General features: G+C 45.8%; 2 protein-coding genes across 3 annotated transcripts in view; one reads left to right on the forward strand and one right to left on the reverse strand.

Moving 5' to 3' along the window:
- Nucleotides 1-1,409: 1,409 nt before the first annotated feature.
- SCD1 (stomatal cytokinesis defective / SCD1 protein (SCD1)) overlaps nt 1,410-25,637 on the forward strand; it is a 181,383-nt gene continuing 157,155 nt past the window's right edge. Inside the window, exons 1-3 of one of the 2 annotated variants that reach the window (XM_087389222.1) lie at nt 1,410-1,955; nt 7,003-7,096; nt 8,421-8,622. In XM_087389222.1, coding sequence (XP_087245348.1) covers nt 1,773-1,955; nt 7,003-7,096; nt 8,421-8,622 — 479 coding nt within the window. In that variant the 5' untranslated portion in view covers nt 1,410-1,772. The remainder of the gene's footprint in view (nt 1,956-7,002; nt 7,097-8,420; nt 8,623-25,637) is intronic. The other variant, XM_087389221.1, reaches the window with a different exon arrangement.
- LOC147891338 (uncharacterized) lies at nt 22,978-24,126 on the reverse strand. The gene is made up of 2 exons (XM_087389770.1): nt 23,590-24,126; nt 22,978-23,181 (listed from the first exon to the last, which is right to left on the reverse strand). The coding sequence occupies exons 1-2, from the start codon at nt 24,112-24,114 to the stop codon at nt 22,978-22,980; spliced, it is 729 nt and encodes a 242-aa protein (XP_087245896.1). The 5' UTR covers nt 24,115-24,126.

The raw sequence follows: 25,637 nt of genomic DNA on the forward strand, positions 1-25,637 counted from the left end.
GGTGTTTTTAAATTTTATCATAGAGGCCCATACAACCGCTTGGTGGAAAAAAAGACTTAAAGAGATATGGAAGGGGTGCTTGCTTGGCAAACTTAGCTTTATGGTATGGAAAGTGCTACACCAATGGGTTCCCGTACGCGCAAAATTGGCCAAAAGTTTTGAGGTTAATCCCATATGCCCATTGTGCAATAGAGAAATAGAATCATTAGTCCACCTGATGTGGAGATGTTCTTTGGTTCGCCGTGTTTGGGTACGAGTCGAAGCAGCTGTGAGGAGGAATGGCCTGATGGGGAGGTTTCATGTGGGTCAAAACTGAAGAATGGGTCTTTTGAGAGAGGTGTCTGGATTCGCGTCCACTGTTAGTGCATACTGGCCATATATCTGGGCCTCCGTCTTGTTAGGGGTATGGAATTTCCGCAGCCAAATTGTCTTTGGGGGTAAAGCGATGGTAGGGTTTAGGGATGATGCCCGGGGGGGGGGGGGAAGAGTTTGTAACTGACACAACCAAAGTGCTAGAACTATTGAATCCAGTTGTGAGCCAGGCACTGACAATCGTGGCGAACAACCTCTAAGGTCTACCGTCGTGTAGGTTCCTATCCGCTTCTTAGCATGGACCTAGGGCTTCGGACCAACCGGAGGCCAATTTTCGTACTGTTAGGGTCTGTTTTTTTCAAGGACTGCTGACCCCTTGCAATACAAGTTAATTTTATTTATTTTTTTAAACAATGGCGAAAGCATAATACGGTCACAGTCCACCGTTGTACCAACATGAGAAGCATCTAGGAGGGATCACATATAGATGTAAGTGATAAGAAGCCACACACCATTACAAAAAGAGGTGAAGAAGATGTAGGCACATAACATAACTTACTAGTAAAGGTTGAATGACATCAATACACCTAGGATTTTGGCTTTAAAGCCTTGTGCTTGGGTTCTTGCTCAAGATGGACTGACATCCATGACACACTTATTTCAGATGAAGATGGGCTTGTTGCATCTTGAATTCAAAAGTTTAAGGTGAGTTTAAGGTGCACGGAGAGGACTTGTGTCAAGTTAATTATAGCAAGATGAATAGCTTTCGTCATTCAGAAGGCCTGCCCAAGATGTAAAATCACAATGACATAGGCAAATGACTCTAGTAGAAGTTGAAATCCAAATTGAGAATCTTGGATTCAAACAACTTTGTGCAATGATGAAGCGATATATGTACTGTTACTCTCTCTTTCTCTCTCTCTCTCTCTCTCTCTCCAATAATATAGCGAATTGTGAGGCTAAATCTCTCCAAGAGTGTTAGGACCAAGGCAAAGCAAATTTCGTGTAGGTTGATTGCATGGTAATTAAATAGAAAGGCCTTGACACAAAATCACAATTGAAGGAGAAATCATCACTAATCCCTAAAGAATGATTAACAAGCCTCTAAACACGGCTTCGGAGGCAAATGCTATATGGCTATGGCGTTTCTGCATTCCGATTTTCCCAGCATTACAGTGACCATGCAATTTTGATTCCTTCAGCAATGTCATAGCCTAAAGATCGATGCACGAAGCTCACCAGCGGAAGAAACGGGATAATAAAGAGCTAGCTTCGGAGATAGCTTTGGAGATCCATGAAAAGAGCTCGAACGAATGTCCTGACAAGACTTGCTTTCAGGGTTAGGAGCCTATGAAAACTGCGATCACGGCGAGTCTTGCAGTGTTTTAGTTTCCCCATCACAGATCTCTTCCGGTTTCGTCCAACTCTATTGAGGAGCTCATCGTACTAGCTGGTGAACGATGGGTGCAACTCGAAGAATATTGGAGTATTTTGTGGTTTGTGGGTTGGGACCAGAAATTAAGACGATGCAGGGAGGCCGGGGATTCCAAGGATCTGATGTCACATACATGCCAGCTTTATTGAACCAGTTTCCCCCTACAGCGTCTTCAGGCTTCCCACCACCGCCTCCGCAGCTGCCTTTGGTAGAGTTTGAGTCTCTCTTATTTGTACGAATAGTGCTCTCGAGTTCTGGAATTTCGTGTCTTTCCGACTGTGGTTTCTCTTCAGATATAAACAGCGTCCATTAGGAAGTCATGAGAAAGCGTCTAGTTAGGCTCAGCAGGAAAATTTACCGATCGGGCACCCTTGCACGTACTATCGATAATGAATCGTGGTACAGGAAAAGTCCTTCAAACTACGGGTCACATATGGTCTGAAATGAGCAACAATGGAAGTTGACAGGTTATCACACCTCTATCAGCAAGCCGTTGGTTGCTTGATATATTTGTGTCATACATGGCCTGACCTTCAGTATACTGTTCTCAGTTGAGAAGATTCATGCATAGTCCAGTACCCAACATTCATGCATATTCCATTACCCAACATCTTCAAATACTTGAAAGGCACTCAAACCTTGGGCCTTCTTTACGGTCCGCTGTCCCATGACTGACATTTCAAAAACCAGTTGCAAATCAGCCTTGAAAGCTGCAATTTGCTGAGTATCTGGGCCCGTGATGAGCATATCATCCACATATAAAATCAGCACTAAAAAATCAGATCCACTCCCGCCAATTGATTGAGTTTTGCTTTGCTGGATACGATTACCCAACATCTTCAGATACTTGAAAAACCTTGGGCCTTCTTTATGGTCCGCTGTCCCATGTCTGACATTTCAAAAACCAGTTGCAAATCAGCCTTGAAAGCTGCAATTTGCTGAGTATCTGGGCCCGTGATGAGCATATCATCCACATATAAAATCAGCACTAAAAAATCAGATCCACTCCCGCCAATTGATTGAGTTTTGCTTTGCTGGATACGGACATAAAGAGTGGGTTCTATGGGGCTATTCTGAAAACCAAGGGATAGTAAGTGTGCATGAATTTGGCATACCATGCCTTGGGTGCCTGATTCAAACCATAAAGGGCTTTTCTAAGCCAGCATACCTTATTTTCAGAATTAACAACCTCAAAGGTAGGAAGTTGTGTGACATATACTTCTTCCTGCAGATCCTCATGAAGAAAGGCAGTCTTGATGTCAAGTTGGTGCACTTGCCAATGATGATGGGCTGCAATGGCAATGACACATCTAATGGTAGTAATCCTGGATGTGGGAGCAAATGTCTCCTCAAAGTCAATGCCTTGTTGTTGGGCATACCCTTTTGCAATAAGATGGGCTTTGTATCGATCTATGATGCCATCATATTTCCTTTTTAATTTGTAGACCCACCGGGTTCCAATGGCATGCTTGCCAGAAGGGAGATCTACTGATTCCCATGTGTCATTTTTAGCAATGGAATGTAACTCAGCCCTCATCGCATCTATCCACTCTTTGCTGTCAAAAGCATCTTTATGGCATAGAGGCTCTTCATTGCAAGCTGTAGCAAGGAGTGCAAACTTAAGAAAGTGACCATGCCGTCTATTCCCTGATCTTGTCCGGGCAGCAAAAGGCTGATCTTGTTTGCTGTCCCTTAATGTATCAAGAAGCCATATGGGAACTTGCCTTTGCTGTCTATTGACAGCTCTTTCTTCAACGACTGCATCATGAATAGTGAGATCATTTTGTGCTGGAAGAGAAACCTGCAAATCAGCATGAGGTAGTGGCTGATTATTGCTTGGTGGAGGGCCTGCAGGAGGGTCATGTTGCTGGTCAAAGTCTTGTTCTGAGGATGGCAAAGGTAACCAAGATTCAAAGGCATCAAACATGTCAACATCTGGCTTAGCTTTGCAGTCCACAAGAGGAGAAGCTGAATGTTCTGCAAAGATTACATCTCTACTGACAATAATCTTCCCAGTATTTGGTTGGTATAACCGATACCCTCGGCTCTCCCGGTTGTAACCACTAAATATGCATTTGATTGCCTTGTCATCAAGCTTATGTCTCAGCTGAGATGGTACATCAACATATGCAAGAGACCCAAAAACTCTCATTTGTGAAAGTGAAGGCTTCCTGCCTTTCCATGCTTCATAAGGTGTAATAGTCTGCAATGCCCGTATAGGTGATCTATTCATCACATAGTTGGCACACATCACTGCATCAAGCCAAAATTTATTGGGCAAAGACTTGGCCTTAAGCATGTATCTGGCCATCTCCATTGTGGACCTGTTTTTCCTTTCAGAAACAGGATTCTGCTGAGGAGTGTAAGGAGTAGTACATGAGTGAATAATGCCCCGTGAAGATAGAAATGCATCAAACTCCTTTGACATATACTCTCCCCCCCTATGTGTGTTGAGGGTGACAAGCTTGCATCTTGATTCATTCTCAACCATATTCAGCCATCTTTGAAAGCATAAGAAAACTTAAGATTTGGATTTTAAAGGATATATTCAGCAATATCTTGTGAAATCATCAATGAGAGTCATGAAATACTTGTAACCCCCAATGGCATTTGTCCTCATTGGGCCACAGACATCACTGTGCACTAGCTGCAATTTCCTTTGTGAGAGTTTTGGACAATTCTTTTGAAAAGGAAATCAATGCATGTTACCCAAAAGACAACCCTCACACACATGTTTGGAAACTGTGTGAGTTTGAGGTACATCATTTGCCATTTGCTGTGAATGTAGCTTTGCAAGAGCTCTATAATTGAGATGGCCCATTCTCTCATGCCAAAGATGAGTTTCAGCAAGCTGTGAATCTGAAATAGCCAATGCTTCAATAGAAAGTGCAGCTGAGTGATGATCAAGGTGATAAAGCCCTTTTTGCAAAGTGCCAGTGATAACTATGGCATTGTCATCACGAAGATCATAAACTAGGCATCTGCAGCCATCAAAAATAACTCTGAAACCTGAAGTGGCAATTGTTGAAATTGAAATCAAGTTGACTTCAATTCCAGGCACAAAAAGAACATTTGTCAGAGTGACAGGATGGCTTGAAATGGATGTGAGCTGCACATCTCCAATTCCTTTTACAGCATATGAAGCATTATTAGCACATGTGACAGTCCCCCCTCGAGGTGCATCAGCTAAAGAATGAAACAACTGTCTGCAAGATGTGACATGCTTGGAAGCACCACTATCAAAGTACCAGGACTGAGCATCATTAGCAATAAAGAATGCATCAGCTTTGGAGGGATCAAATGAGCAATGGACAGCCCATGCCCAATCATCTTGAAGAGCATGTGCATGTGAAGCATCTTCTGGCTCATGGGATTCAATAGCATGAGAGGCATTAACTGTCAATCCTGCTTTCTTTTTCTCCAAAGCAATGCGCTTCCTGCATTTTGAAACGTCATGTCTAGGCTTGCGACAATAGTTGCATCTTTTCTTCTTTGACTTATCTGTTGTATTTTTAGATGCATGGGAGGAATTGCAGCTGCTATGCGCAGGTTTTGGCTTGCCCATAGGCTTGGAAGCCTTGCCTCTTCCTGTCTGTTGTGAAGCAAATGCATGATCATGAATAATGGCTTGTCTATTAGCTCTACTTTGCTCTTCCTGCAAAAGCAAAGTAACTAGCTGATCAAAAGAATAGTAGTTTGGATTACCCATGGCCACTAATCGAAGAATTGTAGCAAACCCCTGATATGTATCTGGCAGTCCATTCAATGTGGTACTGACACGCTGTGAATTTGGCACCACCTCATCAATGTTGGTAAGTTGTTCCATGAGGTCCTTGACCTTTGTCAGGTATGCATAAATAGAGTCACCTTCATTCATGCCGACTTCTTGTAATTGCTTTCTCAAATATGCAACACGTGCCTCATTGCGAATCTGATAGAGAGAAGCCAATTTATCCCAAGCATTCTTTGCTGCCTTGCAAGACCGGATGTGTGGAATAATGATTCTCTTGCATGATAAAGCAATACATGAATGTGCATTTGCATCTCTTGCATCCCATCTTGTCTGTTCTTGAGTTGGAAGAGTAGTAGCAGGAGTGCTAGAAGATGAGGCATCAGGAGGAGTACCCCTGCAGAGGGACCAGCAGTAGAGGCAACCACTGTAGCATTGGCTGGCCTCAGATCAACCCCATAAATACTTTTGGTGATTGATCATTACCTTGTATACCACATTGACACTATAGGGGGGTGTTAGAAATACTAGTATATTCTAGGCAATGGCCAATGTAATGTAATAAGTAGATTAGGGGCACTTTTCCCTCTTTGAGGCTTTTCACCCTAACCACAGTTAGATCCCTAACCTCGGTTAGTGGATAGGATAAGGTTTTGTCACTTAGACAAAACCTCTCACTCTCTCTTGTACTCGCACTCTTGTATTCAGACGTTTTGCTCACTCTTGCATTCTACTCCCTCAACTCTCACATAGATCGTGATGGTGGTGTGACATCTCCCACCACCATTTACCCTGACAGTCTGACTGCTTTAACCATTAGACATAGACCCTGGCATGGGCTTGTAAGCCTCCGACAGCTAGTTCTAGTTAGCTTTCAGTCCATTTGTTCAGCTAGTCAGCATATGACCGTTAGGACTTTTAGTCTTATCCCAGTCAGTTAGTCTGTGTATGATTGTCAGGACTTTTCAATCCTACCCGAGCCTTACATTAGGGCTTGTTATTAGGTTGACTTATGCTTTCAGTTTACTCATTTTGCAAGCTATGTACAGTTTGCATCTATCTGTTCATCTGCTACCAATAGATATTAGAAAACGTAGCTGATCCAAAGTTAAGTCATATGCTAGGAACTCTACATACATTGTAAAAATCAGGTTTGGTGACAACAATTGTCCATGAAGTGTACTTTACATTTTTTTGGCTGAGCTAAGTCCATCAAAAGTTGGCCTCTGGTTAGCTTTCAATTGGCTGCTGCAAGTTAGCCGACCCAAATTGGCTTAGGGCAAGTAAGGTGTCACGCGTCAAGGGGCCATCTTAGTTTGGCCCTAAGCCGCCCGTCCCCATCCCCCCCAAAGAAGAAGAAGAATCAGAAGAACCATAGCATATGCACACATACAGGGTTGTGCTTTCTCTCCTCCTCATTCACTCTTGGTGAAACTACTCTGTGCTTTTTAACAACTTGGTGCTAGGAATTTACAGACTTTTTATGCAGAATTTTAAATCAGTCTGGTCTATGCATTGTTAACAGTGTGCGCTGCCTGCTGGGGTGGAGTTTTACTCAGCAGGGCCTACAGTTGGAGATGATTCCAGCCAGCCACACAGCTACCCCATTGTGCTTACAGGTATGCAATCTACCAGAGTACTTACATTTTTTGTTGTCATCTACAATGGCTTAATCAACCACGGAATATAACTAATACCTGGGTTAGGGTAAATGCTCCTTCAAATATATAGCCTATGTTCAGTTTCTTGGTGCTTAAGTATGCCAAAAGATATTTAAGGCCTTGAAAAAGCAAGAGAGGAGTTAAGAAGAACTAGACTGAAAATAGTTGATACATGGAGCCTAGCTTCCTACAGGGCCTAGTTTCTAAGACTGCTTGGCAACTTCGATCTGAAATTTGCATTTTACAAAAAATAGGATAAAAAATTTTGGAGCCCAGATAGCAGCTTGTGCTTGCATACTGGTAAAATGTTAAAATTACCGAGATTCCGTGTCATTTCATGTGTCTTCTGAGTATCTGTCAATCTGGCGTTCTCTTGACCTTTTGACAGTACTCTGCTTTGGTGTTTTTCCTTTACAATTTGTCTTGTCGTCAGCAAACAGACCCAAGACTGTAAGTTTTTTGTATTGCGGTGCAGCACGGGCCTAGCCAGGGGTCGAACTCACGCACCCTCATACACACACACCTGTTTCAACCACCAGGCTAGTACCCCATTGGCACAAGGCTGTAAGTTTAGAGATATTCTGTTCTAAAGGAAGGTGTCTGATGAAGTTCTTTGGACGTTAAGAAAAAGTCCTTTTGTCCTTTTGGGCACTCATATTTCAAGTAATTTGTATTAGGACAAAGCTATTTCTTTCGTACAAACAAGTAATGTACGGTAGATTTAGATTTAGATGCTCGTTTGGGAGAGACTAAAATGAAATTGTTTAGACTTCACAAGCAGTTGTAGCTTGAATGAAGAGATTTGGACTACCTTTTGATTAGCCTTCTCCTTTAGTGCTAGCCTTCATCATGGCTGAGTTTGCCCTTCACCTCCGGAGTGCCGACAGAAACTCAATACAAAGACTTTGTATAAATGGATGCTTAGGTATGTGTGGGTGTGTGGATTTGTATGTGTGAGAGCATACTTTTATACTATGGTCTGCACCCACTGTTGGGCGTTGATGACGTCAGTGGGGATGTCATAGTAGCTAGTCCCTGCTATGCGTGGTGGAGTTTATGGTTTTCAATCTTATGAGTGACTATCGTGAGATTGAAACTGCACTATGTTGTGTTTTTAGAGGATGAGTTTGGGAATGTTCCTGGATTCTTCTAGGTATATAATGTACGGTAAGGCTTGAGTAGTACAGCTAAAAGTTTTTTGTGATTTAATCTCTTATCTCCCTGTTTAGAACTTTTTGACCATCATTTCAATTGATAGGCTTGCAACTGGTGATTGGAACAGATGGTGATGGATCCAAAATTTATGTCAGTTGTGTTGCTTTTCGTGATCCAGTCGATGATGATGTTGCTCAAGCCTATCGAATTCCTCCAAATTCATATGTGGATAAATGCATTTGTATTGTCTCACACTCGCCTTGTTTCCGTGTCTTCCGGGAGACGTTGGAGGAGCTGCATCGCCTTTGCTTCTCAGACTCAGGGTGCAGGTAGATAGGCTCATCTTTTTGACATTAAGTTTCCTTATACATGAGTTAAATTTATGACTAATGCTTCTCAAAGATTTTCAACTTGGTTGTCTCTACACGCAATGGAGAAAATACTTGCGTGGCTTTCATGATTAATGAGTCCTGAATAATGGCCTTATAGGTCCTGTACCTAGAATAACGATCAGATGCTCCTATAAATTGACAATTATTACTCTCTAAGTGGCAGTTTTGATAAAGATATAGTAGGAAAATGTTACTATGAGTATATGCATGGTCATGCATTTGTGTGGGGGTTGTCATGTGCCCAATGGTTGTGACTTGGGTCTAACCAAAGGGTAGGTTAATACCCTATGTTGAGACCTGAGCGAGCGGGTCTGGATACATTGATGTGACTGTCATACTAATGACCCTTAGCACTCTATGGACAGCTAGTACATGCCCTGAGTGAAATCTGCTTATGGTCTCAATTCCTGATTTCGTTCTGGGCAATTTCAAATGCATGCAGCCTCTAGAGGTTGCTTATTTAGAATAATGATTCGCTTAATGCAGAATTGGGAGAGTTTAGCATTTTCTGACATGATGATAGCTGCTTGAGAAAGTGATTACATGTATGACATGAGGTCAAGACATTGCATTGGCATGTGCACCTTGACATTGGGTGAGAGACGAAAACTTTCAAACCTCCTATACCACCGGTAGTGGTTATGTCTACTTGTAATCTATTAGACTGCCCCACAAGTCTCTGAATTATATCACAATGATTGATACTTGGTGCAACCGTGACATGCATAACCTTGTATTTATGTGTGAGGCACATGAGGTAGGGTTAGCCTTATGGCTTATAACTTATGCATGGATATTGCAGCACATGTTGAAGCAGTTGACCTTTTTTTTGGCCTGGCCCGGGGGGGAAGGGTATGGTGATCTCCGTGAAAGCGAAAATTTATAATTTTCTTTTTGTGAAAGTCCTAAATTTTATGATTGGTCCAACTCCCCACTTTCTATTTTTTTCCCTTGAAATCCTCCCCCTTTTTCTCTACTCTACCTCAACGCCCCCCCCCCCCTCCCCTTCTCTCTCTCTCTCTCTCTCTCTCTCTCTCTCTTTCCCCCCCCGCCCCCCTCCCCTTCTCTCTCTCTCTCTCTCTCTCTCCCCTCCTCCCCCCTTCCTTTATCTCTTGCAGTCTTCCTACACACCATGTCTTTTTCGCTTTATTGATCTTGCCTTATGAATGATTAAATATCATTCACCTTGTTTCTCTACTCAGTCCCTCTTTTTTTGGGCCTGTCCTCCTTTTGGCTTGCCCAAGAGAGGGTGGTGCTTGTTTTCCAAAATAGAAAATTCAGGTTTTTTTTAATGCAGAAAATATTGTTATGATTGGGCTAAGTTGCACTTGCTATTTCTATCCCTTGAAATCCTCCATCTTCTCTCTCTCTCTCTCTCTCTCTCTCTCTCTCTTCTTCTTCTTCTTCTTCTTCTTCTTCTCTCTTGAGAGGGAGGGAAAAATATATTTTCTCCCTCTCTCTTTCTCTCTCTCTCCTTCGTTTTCTTCTTCTTAATCTCTCTCTCAGCTTTCAGTTCGCCCTCTTTTCCATGCACCATCTTGGGCAGGCCATATGAATGAAATTCATGTTCTCTCTCTAATAAAGGTGCAAAATTCTCTTGGTTTGTTTGGTGTGATTATGTGCCAAAGCCATCACAATTCAAATGTATTGCTGTTAGACCAAACATTTGAAAATGAATTGTCCCTTTTTGCAAGAGACCTAGTTTGATCTGTCTCTCAGCTCCCCTCACCCCCCCCCTCGCAGCTCCCCTCTCTCTCACCCCTCTCCCCCCTCGCAGCTCCCCTCCCCCCCCTCGCAGCCCCTCACCCCCCCCTCGCAGCTCCCCTCTCCCCCTCGCAGCTCCCCTCTCCCCCTCGCAGCCCCTCACCCCCCCTCGCAGCTCCCCTCTCCCCCTCGCAGCCCCTCACCCCCCCCTCGCAGCTCCCCTCACCCCCCCCCTCGCAGCTCCCCTCTCCCCCTCGCAGCCCCTCGCAGCTCCCCTCTCCCCCTCGCAGCCCCCTCTCCCCCTCGCAGCCCCCCTCTCCCCCTCGCAGCCCCTCGCAGCTCACCCCTCCCCCCCCTCGCAGCCCCTCACCCCCCCCTCGCAGCTCCCCTCTCCCCCTCGCAGCTCCCCTCTCCCCCTCGCAGCTCACCCCTCCCCCACCCGCAGCCCCCCTATCAGCTCAGCCCTCCCCCCCTCGCAGCCCCTCACCCCCCCCTCGCAGCTCACCCCTCACCCCTCGCAGCCCCTCGCACCCTCGCAGCCCCCCCTCGTAGCCCCTCCCCCCCCTCGCAGCTCCCCCCCCTCGAAGCTCCTCGCCCCCCCCTCACAGCTCCTCCCCCCCCCCTCACAACTCCTCCCCCTCGCAGCGGCTCACCCCGCTCAGACCCTCCCCCTCGCAGCTCAGCCGCTCAGGCCCCCCACCCCGCTCACCCGCTCATCGCGCATTGGCAGCGCTTGCCATCTCCTGCTTCTCAATGCCGCCGGTTTCCCGTTTCCCGTAATTAAACATGGCCGACATCGTCGAGCATATTACAGAAGGAGCAACAGCAGCAACATCAATGGCCTCCACGACCGACATGCTGCACTATAGTAGAAGAGGACTTGCATCCTCTTCAAAGGACAGAGCAGTACCCGCACTTGCCGCACTCCCAGTCGCAGGTACACCGGTTTCAGCTCCACTATCTCATCTTCCGCCCAGCGCAGTGCCCGCACTTGCCGCACTCCCAGTCACAGGTACACCGGTTTCAGCCCCATTATCTCATCTTCCACCCATAGCCACCTTGTACCCGCAGTTTTTTTCACCCCTCCCCTCTCAGGTCCCTTCTTCTCCTACCCCTTCTCCAACTTTAGCCTTCCCCTCCTCTCCATCCTCGGTACCCGCTTTCTCTCCCCCTCTCCAGCCTTCTCCCTCATCCCCGCTACCCACCTTACCGGTTTCCCCCCTTTCCCCCCTTTCTCCCTCTCTTTCTCCTGCCATGCCTTGCACTGTTTGTCCTTGCCAACACATCCTACCAGAGCTTCAGCACTTTCAGACCCACCTCCGAGATGCCCTTCAGATGCTTCACAGGAAGGACGAGACCATTGCTCTACTTACAGCTCAGGTTGCATCTCTTACTGATCGAGTGACACAGCAGGACCGGGAGATCTTGTCTATTAGAACAGATCTTCAGGTCTTACAGGCGACTCATAGGACTCTTGCTGGAGAGATTCATGGACACACAGAGCGAGTGCAACAGATCGAGACTCGCGTTCAACACATAGACACATCTCCCACTACAGCAGTAGCAGCGGTTGAGGAGCGTTTGACCTCCCTTCAGACAGAGGTCCAGAGAGCCACAGAGTGGGTGGATGTCGTCCGCCGTCAGCCATCACAGCCTCAGAGATCGACTGTATCAGCTACATTGGCCGAGTCACAGCAGAGGGCCACAAAGGCCCTCAACATTCGCATTCGTGGTATCTTGCCCTCGGAGACAGAGTCCACGATGACACAGGCTGTGACCTTTGTCTCTCAGACATTGGGAGTACAGGATCATGGCATAGTAGGAGCATATAGAGTCGGGAGAGATCGTACTAGAGAGCAGCCCCTCATTATCAGATTCAGAGATGCCCAGGCACGTCTAGCTGCCCTCAGGAGGAGAGGGACACTCAGAGACCACCCACAGATTTCCATGGACGAGGATCTGACTCAGATACAGGTTGAGGAGCGCAAGGCGCTCATGCCTCAGAGAGACGCAGCCCGAGCTCAGGGCAAGTGGGCAGTGATCAGGGATGGCAGACTCATCACAGGCACCTTGAGGCGTGCTCCCACAGTGCCTAGGGATGACAGACCAGCAGATATAGCCCCACCTCCACCTCCTGCTCCAACCGCCTGACGGGACAGGGCTCATGGGACACACCACCTGTCAGATAGTCTACGCATCGCTGTATGGAACTGCAATGGTTCTTTTACAGCACAGCCAGGCAATCTACGGGGGGCTTTCTTTGGGAGAGATATCGTCTTTTTCACAGAGACACACGAGAGTCCAGAGAGACCTTTGCCGCGAGTGACATGATATACATGGAGATCTGCCTTCAGACAGCACACTCGAACATTTGGAGTGAGAGGATCTGGAGGAGTGGCCATTTTGTACAGAGAGCATCTCGATCGGATCATCACAGTGGAGAGAGCGGATTCACATGCCCGATTCTTGTGGGTACGCATCCACCGCAGAGCCTCTCAGCGAGATCTCTTTATTGCAGTTTGCTACTTCCCCCCGGCGCAGTCGTTTTACTCTTCCACTGGACCAGGCCAGTCCATATTTGAGGATCTTTCAGCGGACATTGCAGATTTTTCACATCGCAGAGAAGTCATCCTCTTAGGAGACTTCAACGCGAGGACCTCAAACAGACAGGCCCTCACTTATGACTTCATGGAGGATCCGGTCATACTTCCGGCATCTCACAATGATAGCCTCTGTCGGACTTCATCAGACTGCACAGTACAGCCCACAGATCAGGGACGTCAGTTACTGGAGCTCTTCACCTCGCACAGTATGGTCATTTATAACGGCTTGTCCAGGTGGCCACAGTCTTCCATGCCTACATTCTCTTCTGCTTCTGGACGTGGCACTAGCGTGATCGACTACATCATAGGTCCCCCGACTCTAGTCCCTTCCATCCATAGCCTTACTGTTAGCCCCTTCATGCCCTCTGCCGACCATGCACTCATCCACTTTACTTTGACTCATGTCTCCCATGACCCACCCCCCCCTCGTCATCACGACCGCCAATCCTATTATGAGGTTCATTTCGACCACCAGTTCGATGATGTATATAGCCAGAACCTCAGCGGCCTACTCCGTCCCCATCTATTAGATGCTCTACCATCCACGCAGGACAGGTGGGAACTTCTACATTCTTCACTCGTTTCTGCCGCCCACATGTCCTTCCCTGCCACGTGCCATTCGTCTAGTCCCCCACCGGTTGGTCTTGTTCCTTGCAACGGTTGGTATGACGAGGAGTGTAAGGAACTCCGCAGGAAACTTCACCTTGAGACCAAGGAGAAGTCTCCCCTCCTTACCGAAACCAAGAGAGACTACAAGTGGTTGGTTAGGCGCAAGAAACGCCAATTTCTAGCCCAGAATGAGGAGGAGCTGAGAAGCTTGCTTTTCAGCTGTGACTCCAAGGAATTCTGGAGAAAATTCCTCCGCTCGAAGTCTCAGAGCCCCCTTACAGATCCACGTGTCTGGTCTGCATATACTTCAGCTCTATACGATGTTCCAGATCAGCCAGCCATCGATTTATCCCATTCCCCTAGGCCAGCTTCATCTATTCTTTTCACACCAGAGAGTGTCCGTGCAGCAGTCCACCGATTGAAGAACGGGAGAGCTAAGGATCATGATGGATTGCAAGCGGAGTATGTAATCCATGGGATTGATGCCTTAGATTTTGTTCTTTCCCGTCTCTTCAATGAGTCTGTTTGTACAGGCCTACCACAGTCCTGGTTAGGCAATACCATAGTACCTATCCACAAGTTGGGGGACCCTATGGAGCCGTCGAATTACAGGACCATCATGATCGGCCACGTTATGGCCAAGATCTTTGCATCAGTTTTGGAAAGCCGTATAAATGACCATGCCGAGACGACAGGACTCAGAGCCAGAGGGCAGGCTGGATATCGTAGGGATCATTCGACACTTGACCACATCCTCACACTTAGGGCACTGGTGGAGGAGGCGAAGTCACGAAGGCAACGGCTTTATTGTTGCTTCGTGGACTTCAGGAAGGCATTTGACACAGTTCCGCGATTCAGATTGTTTCAGAGGATTCGCCAGATGGGCTTTAGTGGAGAGATACAGTGGGCTATCATGGCTTTGTATGAGAGGGTCACTGGTCGGGCTCGGACACGTGAGGGGCTCTCAGAGGAGGTATGCAGCACGATTGGGGTGAAGCAGGGCTGCCCGCTCTCTCCCACTCTCTTTGGATTATATATTGATGAGCTAGAGATGTTTGTACAGATGACAGGTGGTGTGGGCTCTACTCTCTCAGGATCCTCCATTCCTATCCTCCTGTATGCGGACGATGTGGTTCTCATTTCCTCTACTGCTCAAGGCCTCCATGCACATATTGAGGCACTCCACAGGTTTTGCCAGGACAGGGGGTTGACCGTAAACCTTGGCAAGACCAAGGTTATGGTTTTCAACACCTCTGATCATATTTACAGCACGGATGAGTTTTACTTCACTTATGACGGACAGCCCATTGAGCTTGTTAGAGAGTACACTTATTTGGGGGCAGTTTTCAGGGGACCGGTCTTCACCATGACATATGCAGCACGAGATAGGATTAGTAAAGGGTATGCTTCGTTGGCTCATCTTGAGCGTCAGTGTTTTCAGTCCCACTTTCAGTATCCCGATACGAAATCCTTGCTTTTTGATACATTGGTGAGACCAGCTGCAATGTATGCAGCTCCTTTCTGGGCAGGAGACATTGGCGCTGCAGATTGGAGACGAGTAGAGAGGTTACAGATCATCATGTTCTCTCGGCTCATTAGGGCCAAGGCTACAGTTCCGCACGAGATCATGCTAGCAGAGTTTGGAGCTACTCCCCTTGCATTGGATGCAGCGTTTCAGTCGGTCATGTATCTGCACAGGGTCAGGGAGTTTGGAGACTCAGCAGCAGGCAGAGCTCGGTTGCCATGGTTAGCACTTGCATCTTCTATGGAGTTGGCACGATCAGGGACCCGATACTGCTGATACTTTAGACTCACTAGATGGCTCACATCCCTTGGACTAGACATGGATAGACTGCCTCCGTTCCGATACAGCATAGATGCCCCTCATCTCGAGTTGACTCGCCACGAGCTTAGCCAGGTCACGAGAGCAGACTTGCTGCAGCTTCATACGTATCACACTTGGATTTATCCCATGCAGCTTCCGGTGAAGATGGCCACATATCGTGACCACTTCCTTCGGATCTCAGAGGATGGATTTGTCATCCCACCAGGCTATACAGGTACCCACATGTCCCACTCACTGAGGATTGCCCTCGGCCAGCTTAGAGTCTCTTCGCATCAGCTCGAGATAGAGGCTGGTAGGATGCGACGCATGGAGGATGGACGGCGACCAGGCCGAGAGACCAGGATCTGCCCTTGTTGCACCATGGGAGAGGTGGAGTCAGAGGAGCACTTCATTTGCAGATGCCCGCTATATTATGAGATCAGAGGTAGATTCCACTGTCTCTTCACGGATGGCTTTGGACCTCTCTCACGAGTGATGGACTACGAGGATCAGCATTGCCTAGCCCTTTATGTCAGGGAGGCCACTATGCTTCGGCGAGACTACCTCAGAGAGCACAGACCGGAGCGTGATAGAGCCCAGCCTCATAGAGCTCAGGCACACGCCATACCAGAGGACAGAGACCAGGAGGAGCACGAGGACGACAGAGCCCACACAGGACACATGCCTCCACCATGTGGATGTACATATGAGATGGTTTGTAGACGCCGCAGGATCTTGTTACATAGGGGACGTACTCGCCGCTTCATCTCCAGACGATCCAGGATGATGGCAGCATTTCGGAGGAGACTCACTCATGGAGATCTCGCCCCACCAGCCGCTCACCTCACCTTTGCCCAGATTTGTACTCTCATAGCAGGAGGCAGAGTCGATGGACAGGATTTCCAGTATTATTTTGGTTCTCAGACTCCGTGACACCTGGACTTGTATCTTTGCATTGGCATATTGTGCTCATCCCCCCCATTTTGCACCCGGGGGCGGTTTCCTTGCATCTAGTTTACTCTGTATTTAGGCTCAGATTTGACATTATGTACTTTCACTTGCATTATATTGCGTAGCACTTAGATGATATTCGACGATGCCTCTTCTTTGGGGCACGTTGATTTTGTGCTATCTTGTATGCAGAGTTCTTGATGTCCCATGGGCCCATTTTGGCCTCTAGTGGACAATAATACACTTTCTTTCTTTCTTTCTTTCTCAAGAGATTTATTGAACTATGACCTAAGTTTGATTTTAAACAATAAATAAAGTCAAAGTGGGGTCCCGCTTTAAACTCTTGATGAGATTTGAGAGTTTTAGAGAGATTGGTATGAAATCTGCAAGCCAGTAGGGACTACTTTTTGACCAAGGAAAAATGCACTCTTATGACATTCTCAGTTATTGGGCCCACATAATTGAAGAAAGTCTAGGTTTCAGCAGTGCTAGACTTTGTGCACTCCAAGAATAGTCGACTTTGTGACGTCGTACAAATGCAGGCTTTGTGAGCTCAGAGTTTTGGTGAACATTATTGCATGCAACGCATGATTTGATGGTTGGTGGACGTTGAGGTGTTCAGGTACATTTGAAAAATTAGAGTGTGTTGAATGAGGCTTTATGCTTGAGCTTCTTTCGAAACCCAAATGGCAACTTTTACTTACTAAGTTTTTTTAATTTATTATTTCTTAAATACTCATAATTTTGCCTAAAGTCACTTACAAACTCCCTCCTTTCCTTTGTTATTGTGATTGTTCTATAAAATTTTTTAATTTGTTAAGATTGAATATATTCTAGTCTTATGAAGGCATTCTATGCTTGATCTTTTTCTTTCCTAAAATACACACCCTACCTAAGGGATAAGGCAAGGGGCCCATTAGTACCAAATAAGCATGAGATGATTGTGGTTGGCCATGCCATGGACAAGGTACAGGGAGTAGTGATGAATGTGAAAATGGAGGTGGAATTGAAATATTGTGGTTCTTCTGCAAGTTTGAGGCAACGGGGACTCAGATTGAAGTGAGAGTCATTCATGTGCTAACTTATGGTAGTGCGTTTCCATGGTTATCTAGGAATCAAGCAGCGTATGTTACAGCTAAAACTGGTGGTTTCAGGGCCCTTTTTAATTGGAAAGTTAACGTGGTACTTACTTTGTAAGCAAGTGGCTAGTGATTCACATTTGGTTAAGAGCCTGTGTTTAAATAGTCACTGGAAAAATTGTTGCTGCTATGCTGTAAACATGCATAACCTGGGTGTTAAAAAAAGCAAAAAGTAGCATTTTTGTACTCTTTAGGATTTGAGGCTCTTGAACTATCTACAAGACACAGCAACACTATTGAGTGTTTTTAATAGGTGTTTTGTGTTTGGGCAGACTGAGAAAATTTCTTGCTGAATGCTTAAAGAGGCATATGTAAGATTGTTATTTGATTTACACCTGACAGGTGCAGGCAGGGCATAACGAAATTCCAAATCAGAAATAGACAAGTTAAATGATGCTGGGCCCTGTCAATTTTTTTTTCAGCAGTATGTATGTAGGTGAATAAATTGGTGAATTATCGGTTGGAATAACGAAATTTAGCAAAATCTGAGCTTTGTTTCAGTTTGGCGGTCTCGGCTCTCTTTTGCCAGTAAAGTAAGAACTCAGGCAGATCATAAATTGTTACTGTTTGTTCTTGGAAGCTGTTATTGCTCCTTTGCTACATTCAGACTTTGCATCTATCAAGCGTCTGAATGCCGTGCAAAGCTGAAGCGGATGCTCATCTGAGAGGTATTGTGAAGAGGCAACTTGTTGGAGATTGATTTGCCTGGCCAAGGTTCTGTATGAATTAAAATGTTTTGAAGGTGATATGTCTGTGCAGTCAATGATTGCAAATATTCCTTGGTGACCATACATTCCTCCACACTGTGTAGAATCCACTCCTTGCTCTTCTCCCTGCTGGAGATCTGCAGACATGAGTGCCACAACACAGTTACTACTGGACTCCAAAGGCTCTTTGCTGCTCTGCTATGCAGCAAATGGTGATGCACACAGTGAATGCCAAGGCCGTCCAATGGGGGCCTTTTATACGGCTTGACAGCCCCCATAGATCTGGACAAACAGATCTACAGACTAGCTGACCAGTTTGTTTAAGTTCCATGAGCCAGCCTTACTGCTGACTGATCCGACAACCTTGCCACGTGGTAGGCTCTCGTTGGCCTGCCTCCTGCTGTACTGCTGACCAGCCCAGGGAGGCCGATCAGCCCTCTCATGGACTATATATTGCCCTTCACCTCCGGAGTGCCGACAGAAACTCAGTACGAAGACTTTGTATAAATTGATGCTCAAGTATGTGTGGGTGTGTGGATTTGTATGTGTGAGAGCATATTTTTATACTATGGTCTACACCCACTGTTGGGCGCTGATGACATCAGTGGGGATGTCATAGTAGCTAGTCCCTGCTATGCATGATGGAGTTTATGGTTTTCAACCTTGTGAGTGACTACCATGAGATTGAAACTGCACTATGTTGTGTTTTTAGAGGATGAGTTTGGGAATGTTCCTGGATTCATCTAAGTATATATATATTGCCCATTCCCATGTGGCCCTCGCCCAGAACTTTGGGCCTGTCAGCAACCTTGCATGAGCTGCTGCTCTTGTAGAAGCCATTTGTCGGGTATACATACTTTGCAAGTAAGGTGTCTAGATGATTGACCATTTGGTTGAGAGCCTGTATTTACTTAGTCACTGGAAACATTATTGCTGCTATGCTGTAAACATGTATAATGTGGGTATTAAAGAAGTGTCAAGTAGAATTTTTGTACTCTTCCGAATTGAAGGCTCTGCAACCTCGATATCATTACCTATAAGACACATAACCAATAGTACTTTGAGAGGTTTCAATAGGTGTTTTTTGGTTGGGCTGAAGAATTTGCCTGCTTAATGCTTAAAGAGGCTTTCATAATCTTGTTGTTTGATTTACACCTGACAGGTGCAGGCAAAGTTTCAAAGCAGAAATAGACAATTTTTTTTTCCTATTATGTATTTGGGTGAATGAACGGTAAAATCTTGGGCCTTGGAATGATGAAATTTGCCCAAATCTGAGCCTTGTCTCAGTTGGCTAGTCTGCTCTTTTTGCCAGTAAAATAAGAGCTCGGGCTAGGTCATAAGTTTGTACTGTTCGTTCTGGAAGCTGTTATTGCTCCCTTGCTACATTCAGACTTTGATCTACCAAGCTTCTGAATGCTGTGCGAAGCTGAAGCGGATGGTCATCTGAGAGATACTGTGAAGAGGCACTTTGGAGATTGGTTTGCCTGACCAAGGTTCCGTTCATGAATAAAAGTGTTTTGAAGGTGTTATGTCTCTGCAGTTATGGATTGCAAACTATACTTCTGGGTTCCTTGGTGACCACATTCTCTACCGTGAGTAAAGACTCTACTTAGCCTGACAACTCCAGAATCACATTACCCTACGATGAGAGAATTCACACAAAAGCATTCACACTCCACATGATAAGAGGAGACAAGGTGGGTCCCGTGACCCGTCTATTTACACAATAGCATTTACACTGCACAGGATAGAGGAGAGTTTTTTTTTGGGCTGAGAGCTTTAATAGTAAGTTCCAAAACAGAGATAGAAAGTTAAATGATGATGGGCAAGTTTTCTCAGTATATGTTCTTGAAGTTTTGGATGATGCTCCTTGGAATGACGAAGTCTAGCCAAAAATCCGAACCTTGTCTCAGTTATAAAGTAAGAGCTCAGGCTAGGTCATAAGTTTGTATTGTTTGTTCTTGCAAGCTGTTATTGCTCCTTTGTGACATTCAGACTTCGCATCTGCCAAGCTTCTGAATGCTGTGCGAAGCTGAAGCAGATAGTCATCTGAGAGATCCTGTGAAGAGGCACTTTGTTGGCGATTTGTTTCCTGACTAAGGTTCTGTTCCTTAATAAAGTGTTTTGAAGGTGTTACGTCTCTGCAGTTACTGATTGTAAACTAAATTTGAAGATTACTTCTGGACTCCTTGGTGACCACACATTCTTTACTATGAGTAAACTCTCTGTTTAACTTGACAACTCCAGAATCACATTCCCCATAGAATGAAGAGAATCCACACAATGGCATTTAGAATGCACAGGATAGAGGAGACAAATTGGGTCCCGTGACCCGTCTATTTATACAATAGCATTTACACTGCACAGGATAGAGGAGACAAGGTAGGTCCCATCTATTTTGTGCACAGCATAGAGGGGAAGGTAAGCTGTTAACAATAATTGAGTGTTTTCAATAAGCGTTTTTTGTTTGGGTTGAGAACTTTAATAATAAAGTTCCAAAGCAGATATAGACAAGTCAAATGATGACGAGTTCTGCTTTATAAGTTTTCCTAGTATGTATTTGGGTGAAAGAGCGGTGAAATGTTGGATGATGCTCCTTGGAATGATGAAATTTAGCCAAATCCGAGCCTTATCTCAGTTTGGTCAGTCTCTGCTCTTTTTTGCCAGTAAAGTAAGAGCTCAGGCCAGGTCATAAGTTTGCACTTGGAAGCTGTTATTGCTCCCTTGCTACATTCAGACTTTGCATCTGCCAAGCTTCTGAATGCTGTGCGAAGCTGAAGCGGATGGTCATCTGAGAGATACTGTGAAGAGGCGCCTTGTTGGAGATTGGTTTACCTGACCAAGGTTTGGTTCATGGACAAAAATGTTTTGAAGGCGTTATGTCTATGCAGTAACTGATTGTGAACTTATTTTCGAGATTACTTGTGAATCCTTGGTGACCACAGTGCCACACATTCTCTATTGTGTAAAGTCTCTGTTTAAGTTGACAATGCTAAAAACACAATTAGAACACACTACAAAATAACAATCTGTAACAAAAATAATGGAAAATACAAGAATAAATACTCCCCACCCCCTTTCTTAATGGGAATAGCTGGGATTCGACGGCCTTGGTGCAGGTGGGGTTGCGATTCCTAGTTGTACCTGAGGTAGCATGGCAGGTTGGTGTTGGTATGATATGAAAAATGGAAGATACAAAGTAACCTCAATTAGAACAAAGCACATTTTTTCATGCTCCAGATCTCTCTTTTTATGTCAAGGTACTCAGCCTGGATAGTCCTCCAAAATGAATGAAAATAAACTATTGTGTTTTGTGTGTTTTGTAAACACCTCTGGTCACCTTATGATGTAGGCCATGTGTATGTTTTGCTCCATGGTACCTCCTGCAGACATTGTGTGCATGTACATGCAGGGGAGATAACCATTGGAAGGTCTTTTTGTATCCCTTTTTTACCTTACACCCAAGGGAACCCTTGCTAGCATGAGAACCTAGCCATAGATTTATCCTTGACCGCCATGAGATGGCATGAGAAACTATGAGACTAGATGTATCCTTGACATAGCCTGAGGCATTCCCTTGAGAGGGGGTTTGATGGGATATCTCAAGGTGTATGCCTCAGGCACACCTTGGTTTCTATGTGTGAGTGCTAGAGGCATAGTTAGGTGCCCACAAGCACAGTTAGGTGGTGGAGAGCCACATAGGATGATTGAGAGAATCTAGGAGCAGATTGAGGAGATGATTGTGGAACTCTGAAGTCATCAGTGATGTCAGTGAGCATGTATGAGGTGCCTACTTAAGGACCTCACTCTTCTTCATTCCATAATGCAAGTATTCTGAGTTTGTGTCCACTCTTTGCTTTCCTTTTAGCTTACCAACAGTCTCTAGTGCGGTAAGTTCCCGACTATGAATGAATGTCACTGTCTGGAAGATGGCATCAGTTTGTAGTGGTGTCATGGCAAACTCTGCCTGTACTATCTCATGTGGGACTAAGGGCTTGCTCCGAATCATTTTAGATCCCATAGCCACCTATAGCCACTCAAATCTCCTCCACTCTGCTATATGTAGACCACAGCCCCAGAAGAGTGTTGCATACATCGCGGTCGGTCACACCAGCATATCGAAGAGCCAGCACTTCGTGTGTGGATCTGAAAGTGTGCTGCGTGAGCGAGAGAGAGAGATATAGATATATATTAACGTCTCTAAAAGGCCAAACGGCCTATGAGACTAAAAGAGTTGATACATGTGCTAGTGTTGTCTCATCAAAGAGAACAACAAAATAAATAAGCTGAAGGCTGAGAGCTACTAAAGGTACTTACAGTCAGAGGGACTGCAAGTGACCCAAAACTAATGAAATACCAAGCAAGTATTTACTAAAAGTACCAATTGATCAGCATAGGCAGAAAGCTAATCAATAAAAGGGTTGCACTCTTCTTATGTCAAAAATCCCAATCATGGGCAGCTCGAGGATCTCATAACTCGGTGCCACACGTTTCCTGTGTTTGGCAATGATGGCACGGATCCGATGAAGATATGGGTGCCGGGCACGGGGTCTTGGGAGCCTGGGCCTCCGTGACCTGGATATGGCGATGGCTCGGTCCAAAATCACACCACTAGAGTGTGGCAATTTGCCTGTGTGTGATAAGGTGGTGGTGGCGCCAGGGGTTTCTGATGGCGGGGAGGGCATAAAACTAGCTGAGGTGCTGGCAGTGAAGAAGTCTCTGAGTGTACTTTGCCTGGGTGGGGCTGGTCTCGGCTATCTGTCTCCCAACAAAGTCTCTCTATGTCGCTTGAGCTCTGATAAAAACAAACCCAAGCATTTTTTATCTTCGTACTCCATCATCCTACGGAGTGGGCCAAATCCTTTTCTGAATAGACAGTGGTATCTTCCTCGGATTTCATAATATATCGTGCATCTACATACGTAATGCTCCTCTGTCTCCTCCTCGTGCTGGCATAACTGACATATCCGATCCTGAGGGGCTGTGTGGGTGTATCTCCCTGTCTCTATTCTCAAGTGATGTGATGAGGTTCGAATTTCGCCAATAATACTAAGTAGCCCATGAGATAGGTGTGTGTCCATGTATGCTGGCCTGGCTATAAGTTCATCTAGAGATAAATGAAGAAAATGGCTTTGGTAGTATGCCATCTTCTTCCCTAAGGGCTCATGTGGTCTAGTCCAGGTTCTCTCAGTCTCCAACTTGACAATATCAGCTCTAATGATCTTGTTTCGGTCATGGCGAGACAGGTCTAACTTGGGACAATCCAAACTATATTGAAAGGGTGGGAGTGCATCCATTGTCTACTCATGCTCTACAAACCATCTCTGTAGCTGAGCATACCAGCACCATGTTCGACCCTCCTCTGCTAGCTGCTTGGATGATATCATAGCCAACCGTGCATATCTGGAGCCAGGTAGATCCCACAATCTATGTATGCAAGTTACTACCTGGAATATAGCCTTAGTCACTCGTGGAGCAGCTGCTAATTCAGCTCGTATTATCGGATGTGGTACAGATGGCTTGCTCCGGATCATGCGGGCAATCAATGTCACTAATGGCTTTTCCAATCTCCTCCACTCAGTTGCACCCCCTACACTGGGGCCCCATATAGTTGCACCGTAAAATAATGTGGGCACCAGCAATGTCTCAAACAACCATAATTTTGTGCGTGGCTCTTGAAACTGTACATGTGCACAGTGTCTCTCTAGTGCCCCCAAAGCTGCATAGCCTCTATCCAATCTGGCATCAATCGCGGCTCTCAGTGAAAATTGTGGACCAGAAAAGATCACCCCGAGGTACACATAAGATCGTACCTGCTCTACTGTCTCACCTTTGAAAGTGAACTGTTGTGTTGAGCGCGTCAGCCAAGCCTGTGTAGTATTAAATACCATCACCTTGGTTTTCCCAAGGTTTACTGTTAGATCCCTGTACTCACAAAAAGCCTGTAGCGCATTTAAATGTCTTTGTAATCCTTCCGGAGAATCTGCAATCAAAACTACATCATCTGCATAGAGCAGTATGGGTATCAACACTCCTGCTAGGCTGGCTCCGGGTCCTCCTATCCTGTTGATATACTCTGAGAGCTCATCAATGTATATGCCAAATAGTGTGGGAGAGAGAGGGCACCCCTGCTTCACGCCAATAGTACTCATAACTGCATCTAACAGCCCTCTAGGTGCTCTAACTCGGCCCATCACCGTCTCGTACAAGGCATATATCCCCCATTGCATCTCATGTGGTACTCCAATATCCTGTAGTCTTTCAGCCTGGTCCGTGGGATTGTGTCAAATGCTTTGCGGAAGTCTACAAAGCAACAATATATCCTTTTATGATGATGTTTGCCTTCTTCTATGAGTGCCCGGAGAGTCAGGATGTGATCCAAAGTGGTATAACCTCGCCTGAAACTTGCCTGTCCTACCGCTCTGTGTCCATGCATTGCTGCCCATCTGCTCAACTCCTTTTTCAAGATGGATCCATATATCTTGGCCAAGCAGTGGCCAATCATGATAGTCCTGTAATTGTTGGGCATCATTGGATCTCCACTCTTAAAGAGTGGTACAATGATATGCTCTGTCCAACTAGGGGGGAATCCTTCACAAACTGCTCTATTAAACACATGCACAAGAAGCGGTGCCACAATGTCCCGTGCGTACATGAAGCGCTCTCTCGCTAATCCATCATGATCCAAAGCCTTTCCATGTCCCAATTTGTCAATGGCATCATTGACCATATGCAATTTGAAGAGGGAGCAATATGTATGCCTCGTATCCTGTGGGTACGGAATCGGTGGCTGTCCTGGTATATCATATAATGACTGCGCATAGTCGGCCCAAGCTTCTGGTGCTACAGTCGGTGTACCAGGCTGTCTCTCCGGAAACATCCTCCATGCCTTCTTACTGTTTTGTCCCAAGAATAATTGGTAGATCTCTGCCTCCAATCTAGCTAAGTAGGCCTGTTTCTTCTTCCGTATTAGGTGTGAGAAGATGGCCTTGGTTTGTTTGTGTGTCTGAGTGTTTGTAGCAACCTCCTGCTGTAATTGTCTGTGCATCATACGACACTCATCGTCATACCAACTATTTTGTGGGGCAGTGCTGCAAGGAGGGGTGGATGATATTGTTGTGTGTGGGAATGCATACTATGCTGAGACATGTAATACCTCTGTCAAACCACGGGTGATCCCCCAAGAGGAGAGGGTGTGACAATGAAATCAGTGATACAAGAGGCGAAGCCAGGGGATCCCATGATGTAATCAACAACGCTAGAGCCCCCTACATGTGGGAAGCATGTAAAACCACGTGAGGAGGGCCATCTAACAAGACCATTATAAATAATAAGATCATGCACTCTGCCTAGATCTAACAAAGCCTGCGCGTCAGATGTGACCAGAGCTCATCTACGGGAAGCCTTGGGGGCC

The sequence above is a fragment of the Dipteris shenzhenensis genome, chromosome 18 (genome assembly GCF_047967505.1).
Source record: "Dipteris shenzhenensis isolate YYH24624 ecotype China chromosome 18, Dip_SZ_1.0, whole genome shotgun sequence".
In the NCBI taxonomy this organism is placed as follows: Eukaryota; Viridiplantae; Streptophyta; class Polypodiopsida; order Gleicheniales; family Dipteridaceae; genus Dipteris; species Dipteris shenzhenensis.